The sequence below is a fragment of the Mauremys mutica genome, chromosome 2 (assembly GCF_020497125.1).
Source record: "Mauremys mutica isolate MM-2020 ecotype Southern chromosome 2, ASM2049712v1, whole genome shotgun sequence".
In the NCBI taxonomy this organism is placed as follows: Eukaryota; Metazoa; Chordata; order Testudines; family Geoemydidae; genus Mauremys; species Mauremys mutica.
The window spans coordinates 251,952,952-251,974,200 of record NC_059073.1 but is presented as its reverse complement, the minus strand read 5'-3'; the positions used below and the strand labels follow the sequence as shown (position 1 = coordinate 251,974,200).

The 21,249-nt window shown below is 40.7% G+C and overlaps 1 protein-coding gene across 2 annotated transcripts in view; it reads left to right on the top strand.

Annotated features, from left to right (window-relative positions):
• LOC123365129 (pituitary tumor-transforming gene 1 protein-interacting protein-like) overlaps positions 1-19,357 on the top strand; it is a 61,284-nt gene extending 41,927 nt beyond the window's left edge. For both annotated transcript variants that reach the window (XM_045007782.1, XM_045007781.1), the window contains exons 6-7: positions 8,673-8,719; positions 18,207-19,357. In XM_045007782.1, coding sequence (XP_044863717.1) covers positions 8,673-8,719; positions 18,207-18,256 — 97 coding nt within the window. In that variant the 3' untranslated portion in view covers positions 18,257-19,357. The remainder of the gene's footprint in view (positions 1-8,672; positions 8,720-18,206) is intronic.
• Positions 19,358-21,249: the final 1,892 nt, after the last annotated feature.

The following is a 21,249-nucleotide window of genomic DNA, read 5'->3' as shown; positions in this document are numbered from 1 at the left end:
CTTCCATAATTCAGGAAAAAAGGTATAAAGGCTTATTTTTTAAAATCTGATCATACTGTGATGTTTCTACTGATCTTTTCCTGTGCATCTTTGGTTAAATCTGCCTTACTCTGTGCTCCATTTTACTTTTGACAACATCTTCTAAAATTAAGTTATTCACCACTATATGTTGCATTAGGAAGATCATTTGGGGAAGATTTTCAGTGTTCTCAAATAAGTAGACTCCTTGTCCCTTGCTTATAGGAAAATTATACACTAACTTCAGCTTGATGGGCCAAAATGTTTCTTGCATGCCTGATCTCTGAAAATTTACCTAAAATGTAATTCTGGTGGGCAACCCTGCAATAATATATTTAGGAATCTAGGGTTCTCTGTGAAGTATGTGTATGTTGCAGTATATTTTCACTTGCTTATTCTGAGCAGTTCTAGAAGGAATGGGTGCATTCCAGTTTGAGAACAGCAGAGGAACAGTATGCAGTCTTATGTCCACAAACAACAACGTAGCTGATAGGCTTAATTTTAGTTCTGGAATCATGGAACTCTGGCAAAGGGTGAGGAAGGGCAGGACCACACCATGGTCCCCAGCGGGACAGTACTGAAGCTACATGGAGCAGAGCCTGTGACTGGGCTCTGGGGGGATTGGGCGGGGGTGTATGCCCCCACTGCTGGGATCTGGGGGAGAAGGTGTATGCCCCCACTGCTGGGCTCTGGGGGGATGGGGTGGGGGTGTATGCTCCCACTGCTGGACTCTGGGGGATGAAGGGGGTGCAGGTGTCTGGGCAAAGGGGGACCCTGCATCCTCCTCCAGCACCTCCCAACTAGAACTAGGTTGTCATAGGGGTTTCTTTAACTCTCTACTCCTGGATAATCTCGTTTTGTTGTCTTTATTGTTGACATACTTTGTTGACAGATATTTTGAAATAAATTACCAAATAATTGAAACTGGAGTGATTATATTGTGGTGTTTTGACAAATAAAATATGCAGAATTTTAAAATATTGTGCACAGAATTTTTAATTTTAGGGAGGCAGAATTCCCCCAGGGTAAAAGTTAGGTGCAGCACTGTTGTTCTTTCCCTTTATTGGCTTTAGCTGTTACCTAAGATACAATTTTTTCATAAATGGCTGTTTAGATTGGCAGAGGCAGTTGGAAATGCAGCATCCATTAGAGTGGTTGTTGTCTTAATTAGTTCAATGTAGTCTACCTTAGTTTTACTACCTTTTTGTGGTGGCAGTTGCTGGTGCTGCTGCTTGGGAGGGTTTGGAGATGGCTTTGCAAAAGAGGAGATTAGTGTTTGAAGCCTTTTCAGATATCCAAAAATGTTTTCAAAAATATCTTTGGAGTTACATCCACCAGTCTTAAACTTCTCCTGTAGAGTTCCTAAACAGCTTTTCTGGTTCTAATAACTTACTGTGGGGAAGAAATATTATTTCTGAAGTTTAATGTTTAAAGAAAAAATGCTCTTATATTCAGTACCAGCTATTGTGTGGTCCCAACATTCTCAGTGCCCAGAATAGCTTGACTAAGGTATATAGTACAAGTGAAATTTCTCGGGGTATTGTACACTGCGCTTGCAGGCAGCTTAGACTTGATTGACTTAAGTATTCATAGAACAACTCAATCATAAGTCCCTAAAGTTAGCAAGATAAAAAAGGCCTATTATACCAAGTCCACCACCCATTCATAAAGGTGTTTCAATGATATATTCAGGAAGTGGTTGTTTGAAAAGGTTGGTGTCTGTTAGAATAAAGTGGCAGGGCTAATGGTTCTAGTTACCTCTTATTATCACAGGCAAGAAACTTTATCACTGAATCCTGAAGAGTTCTGACAAATCGAAGAATAATGCAGGCATAAATAGTTTGTGGTTAGAGCAGGAGAAAGGCAGACAGGACTTCAGACTTCTTAATTATAAATAGTAAAGATAAATGGATGTTATATGGTGTCTGCCCGAGTTCTGTCTTGAGCTTTGTGTGGTCTTGTCTCTTTTCCCATATGTAATGTAGGAATATTACGTGCTTGCTATCCTCATGGGAGGTTCTAAAACTAGTATAGGGCTTTGAAGATGTAAATAGTGTAGGTGCTAAGCAATAGTATCTAGTTTTTAATATAGTGACTCTTGGTGTATTGACAAATTTCAGATTTTTCTACATGCAATTTACAGAAATCCACTATAAGATACCATGTTATTAGGATTGCCAACTGTCTAACTGCACAAACCCAAACACCTTGCCGTGTCTCCAGGCCCCCCTTGCCCAAGGCCACACCCCTGCCCCTTCTCCGAGGGCCCCCTCCTTCCATTGCTCACTCTCCCCTACCCTCACTCACTTTAACTGGGCTGGAGCACAGGGTTGGGGTGCGGGATGGGGCGTGGGCTCTGAGCTGTGGGGTGTGGCCAAGCGATTTGGAATATGTGAGGGGGCTCTGGTTTGATCCTGGGTCAGGGGGTTGGGATGCGGGAGAGGGGTCGGGGTGCGGGATCTAGGAGAGATCCCAGGAGGTTCTGACCTGAGACAGAGGGTTTGGGATGCAGGCTCTGGACGGGAGTTTGGGTGTAGGAGGGGGCTCAGAGCTGGGGCAGGAGGTTGGGGTGTGGAAGAGGTTATGGGGTGCGGGCTCTGGGAGGGAGTTTGGGTGCGGAAGGAGGCTGGGGTTCAGGGTGCAGGCTGCGGCCAGGTGACACTTACCTTGGCTGGCTCCCAGAAGCGGCAGCATGTCTGGGAACGACTCTAGGCTCACAGGCAGCCAGGCAGCTCTGCATGCCACCCCTGCCTGCCAGCGCCACTCCCGTTGGCTGGGAACAGGGAACTGCGGCCAATGGGAGCTGAGGAATCAGCACTCAGGGTGGGAGCAGCACACAGAGACCCCCCCAGGCTGAGCCTCCTCCTAGGAGCTGCTGCCATATATGTCACTGCTTCCAGGACATAGTGTAGGTGCTACGTAAGATATGCAGAGCCAGGGCAGATATGGAACCTGTTTTAGCCCCACTGTGCCACCAGACTTTTAGTGGCCTAAAATTTCCCAAATTGGCTTCAGTAGCCTCCGAGAGATTGATCCTGATTCTGGGAGACTCCCGGCCAAACCAGGAGGGTTGACAATCCTACATGTTAATATTGTTTATTGACTGCATCATACAGGGGGTCCCTGGTATACATCTCCCCATTATCCATCGTTTCGCGTATCCGTAGGTCATCAATAGGGGAATATGTTCTGGTTTCCCTCGGTCCCGATATGCGTATCCATTGCTTCTCCTTTTGCATGGCTTTTCTTTAGGTGCTTCCCCCCGGCATTCAGGAGGCACTGGGAGGGTGGAGGAGGAGCGGGGACAGGACATGCTCGAAGGAGGGGGTGGAACTGGGCAGGAAGAGGCGGGACACAGGTGGGTGGGGCGGCAAGAGGCAGAGGCATTATTTCTTATGGGGAAAAATTCCCTGGTATCCATTGTTTCAGTATCCATCGCCCTTTTCAGGAACACAACCCCAACGTATACCATGACCCACTGTAACTGTTAGTCTGTGTAGCCGTGGCTAACAAGCTGTACAAGCTACTAAAATAGTGAGGAATATAAGTGTGTTTCCTACTTGGAGATGTTTAGATTGTGTGTTTATTGCAGGCTTAATGTTTGTGAGGGGAATAGTAGTTAAATAGAGCAGATGGCCAGCAGTGTTACTATAATTTTGGAGGCATGTCTAGTTATTTACAGCTCAAATGTTGGTTTAAAAACAAAGGCAATTGTTTTGTCATAATGGTACAGAATACATAAATGCATTCTGTAAGTCATTGATGTATCATAAAAGCAAGTACTGAACTCAGAAAGGAATGAGCTAAAAGACCATTAAGCAGGTTAAAAATTATTCAAAAAGTTAAGTTTAAAATTAAGCTCCATTTTAGTGAGCTTAACTTTAAAAGCTAGACACCTTTAAACACTGGTTATGAACAGTCACATTAACCATTGGTTATGAGTCAAGATTCCTAAATACATGCTTAAATTAGAGTTAAAAAGTACATTTAGCTGTGTGCCTACACCTGCTTCTGCTGAATGGCTAGTGATCTTTGAATGGGTAGCTATTCAGTATTTCATGTTCTCCATTTTAATGTATAGTTCCATGTCTTATTTACTGCAGACCATTAAAACCCTGCTCTGAATATAGTAATTTATTTGTGGGTTTTTTAATAGCAATGCTTCACAAATATTAATCTTCCTAACATCCTTATGAGGTAAGGTGATAGTCCTGTTTTACAGATGGGGATCTTAGGCACAGAGAGATTAAAGTCAAGTGTCCAGAAATTGGATGCCCAATTTGAAATGCCCTGGGCCTGATATTTTCCAGAGTATTCAGCATTTCATAATGCTTTATATGTTCAGAGCAGAGCTCCAATGGATTTCAGTTGAAGCTGAGTGCTCAGCGTTTCTGTGTATTATGTCCCAAGTGTCTAGAAGGGATCACTCAGAAAAAGAAGAACATACAATTTGTGACCACTGGTGAAAAGTTTAATTTGTGACTTGCCCAGCATCACATAGGAACTCTGGTAGAGACATGGATAGAATCCAGTTTTCCTGGGTAGCATTCAGTTATTTTAACCATGTGATCAGCTTTTCTTCTTCCTGCAGTCCGTTGCTTCATTTGCTGCACACCTTTGAGTATGCACAACAAATGAGGTAGGGGTTCAACAGACAACGTCATTCACTATACAACACTGATTCATTCCCTGGGCACTGGCTATCCTTTGCACTGAATGAGTCAGGGGTCCTGTGGGAAAAAATAGTGTGTGATTATGTAATTAAAACCTATAGCATAATGAATACACATATTACTACTCCTAAGGGTATTCTGTGCCAAAAAATTAAAAATTCTGTGCACAATATTTTAAAATTCTGCAAGTTTTCTCAATAAATAAATGCAGAGGCTCCATGGCAGTGGGGAGCACAGGCTGTACAAAAGTGGGAGATCACCCTGCAGCCTCCCCTCCCTGAGAACACGGACTCCGTGGTGAGGCTGCACCTGACCCTGACACAGCATAGGGGCTGGGCCTGCCTCGGAAACACCCCGGGGACCTGCGCCAGGCACACCAGGTATGGGGTAGGTAGGCTCAACTGGGCATGATCCAAGTGTGACTCAGTGTGGAGGGATCCAGGTGTGGGGCGAGAGGATTCTGTGGCACAGTCTGGGTGCAGGCAGCTCAATGTGGGGTCTAGGTGTGGGGGGGATCTGGATGCACAGAAGCTTGTTGGGGGCGACGGTTCCATGTGCAGGAGCAATAGGACTCTGCAGGGGCTTCCAGGTGAAAGTGATTGGGGCTCAGCAGATAGGTCTGGGGGGGAGAGGGAGTCTCAGCAGGGGCATCTGGGTCCTGGGGGAGTGGGGCTTGGGGTGGAGGTTTGGGTGCAGTTAGTTGGGGGTCCATGGCGTGGGGGTCTGGATGTGAGGGCTCAGGGGGGTGGAGCTCATCAAGGTGGGAGTTTTATTGTAGGGAGCTCAATGGGGGGTGGTCAGGGTGCAGGGGTTGAAGTTCAGTGGGGTTTGGTTATGGAAGGCTGGGGGAGTTCTGTGTGTATGGGGTGAGGCTTGGTGGGGGTGTCTGGGTATGGGAGGTCCAGATGCATGGGAATTGGGCAGATGGGGGCGCAGCTCCCCATCCAGTGACTCCTTCCCCATCAACCGAGGAGCAATGGGGGCAGGAAGCAGGGGAGGATGCTGAGCTTCCTGCAGCTGGGGGAGGTTTCTGGCCGTGGGTCTGACACAGTCTCAGCCACTCCTTGCAGGGGAAGTCCTGTCCTCTCCTGCCTCCAGCCCAGCCAGGACTAGCAGCTGATCCCAGCTCAGGGTAGGAGCCACTGGCTGGGGTGTCCCCAGCCCTACAGTGATTTACCTCTCCGCTGGCAGCTCTGGGTGCCTGAAAGAACGTACCTGCACAGCTAGGGAGTGGTGTGTGACTGCTCTTGCAGTTTTACTTTGCTTCCCTGTCAGTCATTTTTCTGCGGGGAAGCAAAGAAATCTGTGGGGGACATGAATTCTGCCCGTGTGCAGTGGCGCAGAATTCTTGCAAGAGTAACATGAAGAGGAATTAAGGTTGCCCAGGCAATCGTTTTTTAATGTGGCGTTTAATGTAATTTACTACATTTTTTTTTTTAAACAAACTGGAAAAAAAATTATACCGCATGGAATTGTATTGATCCCCCCACATAAGTCATCACCAAGGTTCAGATCTTGAGAACCACAACATAGCCTTCTGCCACTTGAACTAAAGTAGTAGCTGGTAGCAGAAAGTGGCTGTTCATAATCTGTGGACTACTCATTAGAGAGTGACAAAACATTTTACCAGTGGTTTTAGAGAGATTCGCTGACAGTAGAGGAATGTGGAGACTCAGAGTTCCTGGTTTCACTTCCAGGTTCTGGAGCAGTGTATATTCTAGGGGTTACAGAATCCTGTCCCCCATCTGAAACTTCTTCCCTTCTATCCCTGTCCTCTCCAGCTTGTCTTCACTACCGGGGTAAGTTGACCTAATTTACGCTATTCTAGCTATGTGAATAACGTAACTGGAGTCGATGTATCTTACGTAGACTTTCCGTGGTGTCTTCACTATACTGCATTGACAGGAGACACCCTCCGATTAACTTGCCTTACTCTTCTCAGAGAGCTGGAGTACCAGAGACAACCAGAGAGCGCTCAGCATCGATTTCAGCAGCGACGATCTCCCCGGTAGTGAAAACAAGCCCTCAGTCCTCATCCCTCTAATCTCCCTCGTCGTTCTCCTTTTTCCCTCCCCCAAGCTTCTCATGTTTCTGCATTCAAGTTAGACTAACTTCTTTTCCATGCTGTCTGGGCCCCAGTAGTCAGATCAGTCAATCTCCCTGCTCTCCATTCCGGTGCTTGGTGCCTCAGCGATACCAAGCTTCCGGGAGGAACAATTGCAGGGAAAAGTCTAGCTCAGCCTGTGGTCCTGGGAGAGAGCATACTCTGTTGCCCTTGGGGATGGTACACATGCAATCTGGTTGACACAACTTGATGGCAGTGGAGTATGCTCAGCGCAGATGGAATCTTTGGTGAATTTAGCTATCAAGCTGCAACAAGCCTCTACTGAGCATGTGTGAACTACTTGGGTGGATTGTGAAAGGGATAGCAAAAAGCACACACCTGGAGCTAGGACAACTCCCCTTTGCCAAATTTCTAGTCTCAGTTCCAAAGTATGGAGGCGCTAGACCTTTTTAGTGAAACAGTTATAAGAATCTTTTAAGAATGGCAAAATAATGTATATTCCCCTAAATTTGTTCTCAGACATGGCAAAATCATTTCCACCAAAACTCCTCCCAGTTGTCTTCCACACTCCACCTTAGAAAAATCAGCCAGAGACAGACGGCTAGCATGCAGAATCTCTGCTTGAATGGTTAGATCAGTAATGTTACTGGCAACTGGAAACAGGGTCTTACAATTGAAGCTGTTAGGCAGTGTTAACTAGTGACTACCAGTGCTACCTATGTCATAATATTTTTAGTATGTCTCCATTTTTTTTTTTACATTCTAATGTTTTTTTGCTTTTTTGACTGCTGCACATTAAGATGTCTTCACTTAATGCCTAACAAACGTTAACACAGGTAGCCTCAAAACGTTGCTGGACACAAGGGGTGGAGGATAGGAGAGCTGATATGTTCTGTCTTACAGACGGGGAAATTGACAGAGGTTGACTTGTCACATAGAAAGTCATAGGTAGAACCTTGATCTGCTGATTCCCTGTTCATTTGTTTGTCACTGTTGGCCTGCCTTGTCTCTTAGACTTTTACATAGAGGAAAGTATAGCTGACTTTGAAGTTTAAAAAGTGGTATGTTGACTTTAAGGCAATGTCTGTAATTGCAGATTCCAGTGCTCAGCTCAGTCTTGATACTGAGTACAAGAATCAGAGTTCATCAACCCCATGTATACTAACAGTTAACAAACCAGCATCTTCCTGCTCCTCCATATGCTGAAGGAGAAAGATTAGCAATAGCATGATGGTACCAGCATCAGTCGCAAGACCTTTTTTTGTGGTTACTTCTGAAATGTTTAGTTTGTTAAAAAAGGGAAGTGCAGTAAACCGAAATATTACTGTAGCCTAGTAGTGTATTTTTATTTTGTTTAAAAAAAAGTTATCCAAGCATTTATTTCAAACAAATTAGAAAAGCATTCTTCCACTAGAATATAAAAAGAGGTTACCAAAGTTACTCCTTTTGCAAAGTTGATGGTATAGTTTAGACAACTATATTTTCCTTTACTTATTGTAATATGTAACCAAATAATAATGCTAATATAAAATTTCTTCTTGTAGATTTGTGATATTGAATTAGCATTCTGCAACATGCAGTCTGATATGAATTTTACAACTATATTCCCTGCTGGGCATCATAGTGACATTTATGAGATAGTTCCCTGGATGTAATTAAAGCAGTGTATTTTCAGTTTCCTTGCTTGTCGATATGATCCTAATTGATGGCTTGATTTGTTAATGGGGAGTTGTAGTGAGTTTTAGAACTGGGAGCTGTAAGCTTTAGAAATTATTTTAGAAAGTGATGATTATTGCAGTATTCTTTAAAAAAAAAAATCCATTTGGACCCAAATGCAATTGTTATACTTTGCTTATAAAATGTCTTGAAACAGCCTAAAATATAAAAATGTTCCTGATATTTATTAATCTTTGCAGGAAACATGAAAGAAAAATGAAACAGGATGAGATACGCAAGAAATATGGTATGTATGCTAATCTTACTGTAATAATGTCTGAATAAAGTGTTTTCTTCCCTGTTCACACAATTTAAATAGGCATATTCCCATCATATTGGTAATGAATATGGACCCTTTCACCTCAGGATCTTGAGTCCAGGTTAATAGTGATGAAAAGTCACTACCATTTGACTGTTCAGTGGCCTAAGTAAAATAGACTGGCTGGCCTTAGTCCAGTTTCATGTGGGTGATAATTAGAATCCTTATTAGCATTCACAGCAGGAAAACAAGGATTAAGTGGAGATTTTGGAGCCAGAAGTACTTTCATTCCTGCAGTTAGTTGTTCCAAAATAGATTTGTGGCACAGTAGTGAGAATAGGGAAATATGAGGGAGCTTTGCACTACCGTTGCCTGTGTTGTGTCTCATACTGGAGGACTTCTATTCAAAGCTGTCAATCTTAGTCCTTTTTAATTTGGTCTCTTCGTGGGGTACTGATGCCATATATTCAAAGATGTATGATAAAAAGAGATACTGTGTTTTTTATCATGTAAATTACACTAGTATTAAATATAGTGATTCTGTATTTAGAGCTCTGACCAGCCACTCAAAACCATTTTAATTTCCAGTCTCTTGTTAAATTGATTGGCAGGAGGTGGGAATGTCTTCATCGTTCTGCACCAAGTCCACTGTCATATGCAGGAGTGTTTTAGATGAGCGCTAAAGGGATTTTCATGGATCAAGGAAGCTTGCAATAACATGGGCTCCTTAGTGAACCTTAAGAGTAGGAGAAGGGAAAATTGTTACAGAAACTTTGTAATTTTTAAGTGTGTATATAATTCACAATTTTAGATTCTGTAACAGTGTATAACATCACTGACCTTGGCCTTCAAACGTCTGTTCCATTTAAAAATGTTTGTTTGAGTTATATGGGAGTAAATAAAAAAAAATTATCAGTGCATTTTGTTTTAAGATTAATATTTCCCCCCAGGCCCCACGGTGCTTGTGTTTCTGTAGACTTGATGGGTTCAGTCCTGTGGGTTACTGAGCTTCCTGTAATATCCAATAAAGCACTCAGCACTGAAGTTAATCACTGGAGTAGTCCCACTGAAGTTGAACATTTGCTTAAATGCTTTGCTGGATCTTGTCAGAATGCTCAGTGCCTTGCAGGATTGAGCCCTATAATCACTTGCATTCTGGCTGTAAATCTACCAAGTTCACTTGCAGATAGATTCTTCAATCACATGCATGTCAATGTGTCACCTTGCTCCCACTGAAGTCAATAATTCTGTCACTGACTTCAATGGGATCATGTTCCAGCCCCCAGTGTGCAAGTGTAAGTCTTGACTCCTAATAAAATCATTAGATGTACCCATATTTGCACACACAACTTGTTTACAGGGCAGTTGCCACACAATAGTTTAACAATTAGATTTGGAAATGTCAAAAGTTCATTTTTTTTATAAAATTGATTTATTTGCAAGGTGTAAATTTCATCACATTTTGAGAGGACACTTATTTACGTTATCAACTCAAATGCAGTTTCTCATAATGAATAGATTGTTCAATAGAGGCACCAAACTGGATTATGAAGATGTGTGTGGTTGAATAGGAAATGGTTGTTATATCTTTTTTTAAAAAATCCTCAAGCAACATCAAATGACTCCTAATATATGAAACTTATTCTGAAATAAACTAATCCAAAATAGTTCAGTATGCGAAATAAAGTACAAATGCTAATTCTCATCTTTGAATTACTAATTCTCATCTTTAAATATGATTATAAAAATAATTAAATGAGACATAAGACAGGTCCTCAGCACAGCCTTGAATCTTCCGCATCTGTCTTCATTTTTAGCTGTCTAGTAAATATAGTCTGATAAAAATTGCTGCAGAAAATTATGGAGACACTAGATTATTTTACACTGCCTCTTACACGTTGCAGAGGGGATTCACTGTTAAGTAGGCAAAGATGAGTGGCAGAATGACAATGGCTTTGTTAACCTGACTCTGTAAATTAAGATGCTCATGCCTGAAATGTCAGTCCTTGGTTGGCTTTAAGGGAATGCCTTTTTCCCATTTCACCCACCAGCTTTTCTTACCCCATTTAAATGGTAATTACACATTTATAATGCATTGCAAGTGTCGCTCACTTCAGCCATAGTCCTTTGGGAGCACTGGAAGCAATAGAGCTTTAGTAATGGGGAATATTCATTTTGAATTGTTTTTGTTGCAAAATTTGTCATTTTTCATTTGCTTGCATATATGAATGCAGTATGATTATTCAAATTATACATTGATGGTTTAAAAACCTTTAAAACAGAATTTAGAGTATTTTCCAGCTTGTGTAACATACAAAGAAACTATGATTTAATTGCCCCATATTTGCTGCTATTGTACATTTGATATAGCATCAGTAAGGCCTGGTCTACACGGGGGAAGGGGGAGGAATCAATCTAAGTTACGCAACTTCAGCTATGTGAATAACGTAGCTAAAGTGGATGTACTTAGATCTGCTCACCGCAGTGCCTTCTCTGCGGTGAATCGACTGCTGATGCTCCCCACTCAACACCACCTGCGCCTCTCGCTCCGGTGGAGTACTGGAGTCAACGGGAGAGTGCTCGGCGGTCAATTCATCGTGTCTAGACTAGCCGCAATAAATCGACCCCTGCTGGATTGATCTGGTAGGTAGTATAGACTCACCCTTATATGCTGCTTTACTGTCTGTACTTTTGGATTTTTGCTTGGTGGTAGTGGAAGAGGCCTACCTCTCCAAGATGATAAAGAATGTCCTTTGTCTTCAGTTACACACAATGATTCCCCTTCATGATTTTGGGATTCCACACTCCTTGTTTCCTCTTAAATTCTGCAAAGACACTTGATAGTCATTCTAACGCTGCATAAGCCTATTTCTGTACTTTGATTTTACATAAGACATTTATGTTCAAAAGTTTCACAATAAATAGTTATACTGGCCTAGATGGGTATATTTTACTTTAACCTTCTGTAGCGTTCTGAATGCAGAACAGTTGAATCTCTTCTAAATCATTATTTTACAAATTTTGTAATACTTATTTGTATTAGCCTGTAACTTAGGAGTTGAGAGATATGAAATTTAAGGAAGAAAACCTGTGTTTAATGGGGGAGAAAAGTATGCCTACAGTAAGAAAAGAGGACAGGGAAATATGTATCAAACTTCCCCCAGAACCAATCTAGTATAGTTAATTTTCAGTGTGTATACTCTGAAGTATGGATCAAACCCCATGTTTGGACTGTATTTGTGAAAGGTTAGAATCCCAGTATAAAAATGTTAACCCAACATATAGCATAAGTGAACATTATAGAGACAGGTATTTGGACATTTACGTTTGTCTTGCCCAGTTCCCATATGTTGAGGCCTTGTACTTTCACTCTGTCTGAAGAAAGGTGCTTGAGTCTGACAACTTTTAAGGTATCCAAGAGCTCTTAAGTAAAGTTGAGTAAGCCAACTAACAAATCAAAATGGTTGCAAAGTATTAAGCCAAAATAATAAACTATGACAAAAACAGATGGAGCAATCTGCTTATGGTTTTTACAAGCCTGTTTCCTCATGACCAAGTTCAGAAGTGGCCTGAGTCAGCCCTTACAATGGGCTTCAGGAGACTTATCTAACAAGTCTGTGCTCTGAACTTCAAAGTCCAAACCAAAGGTTGGGTTTTCACACCTATATCAAAAGGAAAACCACCACAAGGAGAGAAGCAGCCTTGTGCCTAGCTCAAGACAGTGGGTGAGCTCTAGTTAAATTCTGCTATCTGATGACTTTCAGCTCCAGATCCTTTCACTTCTGAGCCACAACATCCAAGATGTGGCAGCTGTCACCACACCGACAATTTTTCCTGTTGTATTATTGGTGGTTCCCGGATCCTTTTTGCCCATCCGTCACCTATGTCATCTCCTTCTCCACGAAGAGCCAATATAAGCAACTCACTGCTGTCCCCTGGTCTCTGTTTCTAGTGGTAGTCTCAATCTGCATTCTCAGATAAGAAAAGGAAAAAAACTAAAAATGTTGATATATGAGGTGTGGCAGGTAGGGATGGGATGAACAAAAACAAAGGAGAGGTATACAAGTAGGCCCTACCAAATTCAGACCATTTTGGTAAATTTCATGGTCATAGGTTTTTAAAAAAATCTTAAATTTTACAAGAATCAGAGGGATAGCCGTGTTAATCTGGATCTGTAAAAGCAGCAAAGAGTCCTGTGGCACCTTATAGACTAACAGACATATTGGAGCATGAGCTTTCGTGGGTGAATACCTACTTCGTCGGATGCATTTTACACTTTCAGATATTTAAATACCTGAAACGGGGTTCCAAACAGGATGGATCTAGACTGTTCTCAGTGGTAGCAGATGACAGAACAAGAAGCAATGGTGTCAAATTGCAGTGCGGGAGGTTTAGTTTGGATATTAGGATAAACTTTTTCACTAGGAGGGTGGTGAAGCACTGGAATGGGGTATCTAGGCAGGTGGTGGAATCTCCTTCCTTAGAGGTTTTTAAGGTTAGGCTTGACAAAGCCCTGGCTGGGATGATTTAGTTAGGGATTGGTCTTGCTTTGAGCAGGGGGTTGGATTAGATGACCTCCTGAGGTCCCTTCCAACCCTGATATTCTGTGATTCTGAATCTGGAATTTCAGTGTTTCACAGTGGGGGTCCCGACACAAAAAGGGCTCGTGGGACAGAGGGGTCGCAGTTTTGCCACCCTCACTTCTGTGCTGCTGCTGGTGGTGCCACTGCCTTCAGAGCTGGCCAGCTGCTATCTCTGAAGGCAGCGGCACCACTAGCAGCAGTGCAGAAGTTAGGGAGGCCCGGTATGGCATTACCACCCTTTTGTGCCAGCGCCAATAGCAGTGCATAAATAAGCATGGCAATACCATAACGTACCACCCTTACTTCTGCACTGCTGCTTCTGACAATGCTGCCTTCAGAGCTGGGCTCCTGGCCAACAGCTGCAAAGCTTCCTGCAGCTGGGGAGATTCCTGGAGATAGGTCTTATCCAGCCTCTGGGCGCCCTTGCAGGGGAAGAAGCCTGATTCCTCCCCACCCTGACCAGGACTAGCAGCTGGAGTCTGGCACATGGTAGGAGCCCCTGTCTGGGGCATCCCAACCTTGCCCCTCCTCAGCTCTGGGCCCAGTGCTTGTGGAGGGGTGCAAGGGGATACACAGTACCCCATGACCACAGCGTCCTGGGCAGTCACCCACCCATAAGGCTGACCTTGCCACCCAAAAGTGATGAATTCTCCCCCGCGCCCCCGGAACATGCCATCCTCACTTCTGTGCTGCTGCTGGTGGCACTGCTTTCAAAGCTAGGTGCATGGCCAAAAGCTGCTGCTCTCCAGCCACTCAGCTCTGAAGGCAGCACAGAAGTGAGAGAGGCCAGATTTCACACGGAGACTAGATTTCATGGTTCATGATGGGTTTTTCACAGCTGTGAATTTGGTAGGGCCCACGTATGAGGTATTTTATGACACATTACTCATCCTGAGAAGGAAGGCATACTGTTTCCTCTATGCATTCCTTGTCTTCTGGAGGATAGGGTAAATGAAAATTCTTTCACTCATTTCAGGAGCCTTTGTTCTTGGTGCTGTGAAATTAAAATTTCTCCCTGTAATCAGGCAGGCTTGTGACCTGTAATACTCTCACTGGACTGACATATAGATTTAGGTCTGAAATATTTAGATACCCTAATACTGAGTATCCCTTTTCAAGGCGTTTCCTTTTATCCTAAATTAAAACAAGTGAAAACTAGTTAAAAATATTAATAATTTGTGGAAATTACACCATATGATATTAAGCCTAATAGTTTAGGAAAACTAAAACAAATATCACTATGGAAAGCATCTGCAGTTATCTGCATATGCTGTAAAGTATAAGGACTAATGGTCTAAACGATCAGTGTCTTGGGTTAGAGGGATACTTCCCCTGTGCAGCATTATATGGTTAAATGCATTATAGGAGTTTCATACCTTCCTCTGAAGGATTTGGCACTGTTGGAGACAGAATACCACATCTATTAATTCTTGATGGCAGTGGTGACTGGAGCTATTCTGTGCTGCTTTTAGAATTATCATGTAAAGTATGTATTTTAAACCAATCTTATGAAAGGCAGGTGTTAATTAGAACTTTGCCAGGCAAGGTTTAACACAGAGAAATAAAATTAAAGAAAGTGTGTGAATTCCTTTCAGGGGAAAAATAAGTTTTAAGTGTTCATTTTTAGTTGCAGCAATTGTCACATCTAGACACTGGTTAGGGCAACTAGTCAGATGGGAACCTTTTTGATTAGCATAAGATTCTTTTTTTTTTATGAAGGCTTCAAAGGATTTTATTTGTTCAGAAAGACCCTTTCATCCCAAAATTCATTTTGTCACTGATTCTTGTATTCACTGTAAGAAAAGGCTTTAGAAGTTAGGTTCTTGGAATTCTGTGTGCAATCTAATCAGAGCAGAGAATTTATAGTCTACTTAGTGACCAATGTAGTAAAATAAATGTTCATATCTAGTATTGCTACTTAATTTTATATAGCTAAATATTGTGTAACGCTATCTAATTTATTTATTCTTAAATAGCTACTGCCAAGACAGGTTTATATCCAGAATGTAAAAAAAAACCCTCTCTACATTCAACGTCATTCATTTAAGTTTTTTCAAGTTTGCATAAGGATATATATCCATAATTTACTCCCCTGCTTGAATTGCCAAGGATATACCGTATTGTCCCGAGTATAGGCCGCACTTTTTCCCCTAATTTAAGTCTTTAAATTAGGGGTGCGGCCTATAATCAGGAACTTGGGGAAAAAAAAAAAACAATAAAAATACTTCAAATCCCAGCCGCGGCCGGGAATCAGAGCGCTCTGGGCTGCCCGCCATGGCGGGGAGCCCAGAACCCTTCAAATCCCAGCCGCGGCGGGGAATCAGAGGGCTCAGGGCTGCCCGCCACGGTGGGGAGCCCAGAGCCTTTTAAATCCCAGAGCGGCAAAGCAGGGGAAAAAAAACAGTGCGGCTAGAGCAGGGGGTGGGGGGGGCACGAAAAACTGCGCGGCTGAAACTGCAAAGGGGGGGGAGAAACAACAACAAAAAAACTTGGTGCAGCGGGAGCAGTAAGGCGGCGGCGGGGAACAAAAACGGTGCAGCTGAAGCGGGAAAGCAGGTGTAAAAAAAACAAACAAACAAACCGGCAGCACGGCCAGAGCGGTAAAGCGGGGGGGGAGTACATGTCTTCCTATTCATTAAATAAAATACTGTTTTACTGTTCTACTAATGTGTATATTTTCTTTGTTAAAAAAAGTTAAAAATTTATTTTTTTTAAAAATAGCACCAAACTTTAAGGGTGCGGCTTATAATCAGGAGCGGCCTATACTCGGAACAATACGGTACTATAGCAGTGCACATTATTCTACTGATAGATTTTACATATAATCAGGTAAGTTGTTTACTGGAGTATAGAAACTTCCAGAGGGATTACTGATGTAAAAAAATAAATAGGCACACTCATATTATAAAGCCATGCACATTACTTTGAGTGCATGCATATGGGAGTGTTACATTTTACTGATTCACTGTCAAGCTGCCAAATTTGATGATGATTAACCCCAATGAATTAATGTAAATTCTATTCCTTCTGTATCCAGTTTCAAAATATACATTATTGTATAGTAAGATACATCTGTCATACTTGTTTATGGAAAACTTCTGTCAATTAAATTGATCTAAAAGATTGAACTGTTTTCTGATACTAGTATAAGGATAGAAGGCTATAAAATAAGTTGTACACAACAAGTATACAAGATTGATCTTGGTTTAGTACAGGATTTAATCAGAATTTGAAAACATTTAGTTTTAATTCGTAAATAATAGGGAAGTCCATCAAATTCACTAGATCTCATACATTCCTACCATTTATAAGAGACTGTTTTGCGTATTGCAAATAAAGCTTTGTATTATCAATGATTCAAGTAATAGTAAAATAAAATAAATATTACAAACACCTATAAATCATATTACACTGTAAACATCTGTACAGTGTAAATACTTGTATATCTGAGAGTTTTTGTGGTCCTGGAAATAAATGAGGTAAACACTCCTCTCCATGTATGGACGTTTTTTCACTAATGTAAATAAGTTACCTTCAGGCATTAGGGAACCCTAAAGGAATGGTTGTTTTCATCACATTTCAGCCTACTGTAAATACCACATTTTCAAGCCCTGTCAATAGAAAGCTTATTGGCTATTAGCCAGTGAAGCTGGCTAATATTGTCTTGCCCGGCAGTTGGATATCTTAGTCACTGCACTCTGCTTAAACCTTACCTGTGACCAGTGCTCCATGCCCCTGTTTGCTTTTTTTGCATTAAACAGAGCAGTGAATGCTCAGCACCTAGACACTGAAAAACATGTGTACACACCCTCTCCTCCTAGTGAATAAAGATCTGCTGGGACACAATGTGGAGGTTGGGAATGAATGGTACAGTCTTCTTTCCTCTTCCCCTTCCTTGGTACTGACTGTTGGGAAGAGGGGAATGTGGTCAAGAGCTTTACCCCATCAACCTATTTCCCTGCCCAAGACAAAGCAGCTAGGGAAAGTGGTACTCCAGGTTTTCCAGGCATTACTTGTCAAATCCAATATGAAGAATAGCAAAAGACCTTCTGCTCCTTCACAGCCAGGGTCTGTCACTGGAGCCCTCTGGGCCCCTTTATCCTCAGTATGCACTTCTGGCTAGTGGATGTCTCAAGGTCTTCTTGAAAATTACCACTATATGGAACGTCAATTGCTGAACTAAGCTTTACAGAAGATGTTCACAGCTACAATGTCTTTGCAGTGCTTTCTATGGCTGTATTTTGGTTACATTAAAAATATTTGATAAAAGCACACACTGTGACCTGGATTAGGTAATACCTTTATTCTTGTCCCCAGTAGTTTCTGTGAGTTTGCAGGTGATCTGTATTTGTCCTTAGAGGACATTGCCTGGTGTCACAGAACTACTGCGTATCACTGATTGAACTTGACAGGTTTTTGCTCAAGAGTGAAACACAATTAAGCCAGCATGATGACCTCCCACCTTTTTGAAAAGATGGGCCTCTTACAGCAAAGATGAATTTATTGGCAGAGCAGTTTGAAACTGTTTCTGCTTAGCCATCTCCACACTTAATCTTTGATAAAGTAAAGAATTGGCAAATAGATACAGTATCCTTCACAAGTGAGAAATACTGTTTCTCCTTAATGACTTTCCATGAAGAGCGCTCTCTCGCTTTTATGTTTTACTCTTCATGTGACATTCGTGACTTTTGGTTGAGAAGTAAAATGACTTTAGAGTTTATTTCTAATGTACTACTATAGATGAGCGGTTGTATTTTATACTTTAAGACTAGGATCCATTTTTAAAAATTCTGTATTTGTACAGCACCTAGCAGAATTCCTGGTCCGTCAATAGGGCTCCTATATGCTATGGTAATACAAATAATTAATACATGTTCTCCTCTTTTCTCCAGGTCTCCTTCAGGATTCTGATCATCCTTACAGTAGATTTGAGAATGAATGAAAACAGACACTGTTGAATCTCCTCATCGAAAGCTAAGATTCCAGGATAAATTAGCACTTTTATTTTGCTTTTCAGCAGTCTTCAGGCTTCTTTTTTTTTTTCTTTTTTTGCAAGTTTTCAGACAGTAAAAATAAATGCACAAATATTTACTAAAATATGTATATTTTAAATCTGGCATATTTACCTTTTAGAACTACATTTTTATAAACACTTTTGGTTTTTGAAATGTTTGCCAATTGTGCTCTCATTAAATGTGAAATGTCACCTTTCCTCTTCTAATAAATCTTTTCTTTGGAATCTAGTTTAAATAGTTAGCTTCCTAATCATGTATTTGAACTAATATCTTAGCTCACTTTTCTCTTAAAAAAAATAAACAAAATTCCTCTATTCCCATTTTCCTAAATATTTTCTTTCTAAATCTGTTGTATGCATATAAGTGGTGGCACAAGTAAAGGAAGTGCTTGACACTGCAGAAATTTGGTATTAGTGTTGATGTGAAATAATTACAGCATACAAATTCTTTATTATCCAAATAGTATGTATAGTATTTTAAAGATGCAAAATGTGATTTTGGGGGGGGGGGCATAGCATAATCTGCTATAATATCCTGGTAATATACGAACATTTTTATGTCCTTGGTGTGGAGAAAAAAGTCTTGAGTTAGTAAACCGGGCACAATCTTTTTTTGAAATTCATGCAAAATCTGAATATACATTTTGTATATAAGCTGGAGAGGTAATATCAGGCTGTTTAAAACACTTTCTTCCATGAACAGTTCTCTAAATTAAAAATACTGCATAATGCCAAGATAGCATCAGTTCAACAGTATAATGATTTCATATTTTTTACCTTTGAGTTTTTTGTGGGAAATGTTCATAATGTATTGAGTTCTGTCATCTTCCTGGATTGGTGGATTTTCATTTTTTTTTAACTCTTTACACACAAATACCTTCATTGAGCATTTTAAATAACTTGCTGACATGATGCAGAATGCAGAGGTTCATTCTTTTTTCCTCTTTCATATTTAATGTAAATTTCCAATTCTATATAGTTGGAATTTACTGTGTACTATCTTCTGCTGAATAAATTTACAGTACTGAAGGCTTTTGTATGTTGTTTTTATCAACCTTGCTGGAGGAGAACTCTAACTAGACCTCTTGAATTCAGTTATCCATTGTGTTTCTTCCTAAAGAGGGCTTCTGTAAATAAAAAACCTATTTAAGGAAATGATCAAATATAGGGTTTAAGTAGGAAAAAGGAATGCAATTTGGCTTTCTCTGGTCCTCTGACAAAAAGAAAATCTAACCATGTTTTTTATTCACAATATGAAATGGATATTGCCTTAGTATAGTCAGGTGAATTGCCATTCTTTGCAGTATCAAAATGCTTGCATATACTTAAGCTATTAGTAATTAGATTCTATCACTCATCTCAGACTAGTTTCCATTTTTGTTCTTTGGTTTTCCTTCTGAGAATATTTTTCCACAACAGATGTTTTTATAAAAACAAGCAACTGCCGGTTCTTGGATCCCCAGTATAATTGAAGAAGTAATGTAATTCTGGAATAGTAGGGTTTTTTTATTTGCTTGAAACTCGTGAAACTGAGCACAATGGACTAAGCACTGTTTGCTATTTTTCTTGAACTGTCTACTGTTCTCAAGTCTAAAGTACTATTCCTATGTCTGTCTGAAGAAGAATATGTGATAAGAGTGAGCTGATAGCATGGAAGTAAAGCATGGTGATTTTCCCAGGAGATGCCGTCGGTAAAAATGATGGAGATCTGCCTGACATCTCTCAACCCAAATAGTGACATTCATGACTTAATAGAAAAGCATTTTTTTGCACCTGCTATATGTGAAAAGCTGTCATGTACTTGAACAAAAGGGGAAAAGCTGTCAGTATAACTTAAGGAATTTGTATTGGGTGAAGAAGCAAAATATTTTGAGCATATGGAATTAGTATTTTTTGCTAATGTTATGGTTTTAAATATAAGGTAGGTAGAGCTGTGTTATCTTTCCATTAAACATACTGGTTTTGTAGCTCTTTTGCCAAAATTGCAAGCACTAAGAAAGTATCTATTGGAAACTATATAATCAGTCTCTTAGCGCACATTGTGTATGAACCTTTTGCAGTATGAAATAGTAAATGGGGCATAGGAAAATGTAAAGTGCAAACAAATTCTCGTAACACTTCAGACTAAAAGTTTAGCATTCTATAATCCTGCCTCTATTGAAACCAAAGGTAAGCTTCTACTGAATTCAGTATTGGACTGCAGTACCTCAACCATCTACTACAAAATGTGAAATAATTCTTGATGAACTTCTCAAAATACTTCCAGTCTGGGGATGTATGTGACTTATTTCTCAGCAGTTTGTCCTGAATTTCGTGTTCTCAATTGTGACCCATGGAGGCACAGTTACAATTACTTCCATAAAAAATGCTGGTTTTGTCTTAGGCCGAAGGTTGACACTCCTTGAATTTTAATTTAGCTCCTAGTAATTGAGTCCAATAGCATTAGACAGATGTAATATAACATCTTTCTTTGTCAGTGCTCAGGTGTGTGCTAGACTCCTTTGTTCATTTTCAATAATGAGATTCCCTTCCCCCACATTCTGTGGACAAAGCAAACAGAATTATAGTATAAATAAACAAATCTAAAGGGAACAGAGTAACCACACCTATCATGTCTGATAAACCCAGTGCACATTGTTGATGATTCTTACTACAGATTTGCACAATAAATATCCTCCCCTTCACTTAAACTGGTTTCCTTCATTTTGTCTGTTTTCCTTTTCACTTCAGCAGATATTGTCAGTTTTAGGACTAAAGCTAAAAAAAAAAAGAGGTACTATTTTAAAAAAAAAACTATAATGTTCTCATTTCTTTGAAAAGTTTTTTTTTAAAGAGTTAAACTTCTAAAATAACCATATTAGGAATAATAGGGACTGGGCTAATTTCATTTCCCAAGCAAAGTGAAAAATAAACCACCTAAA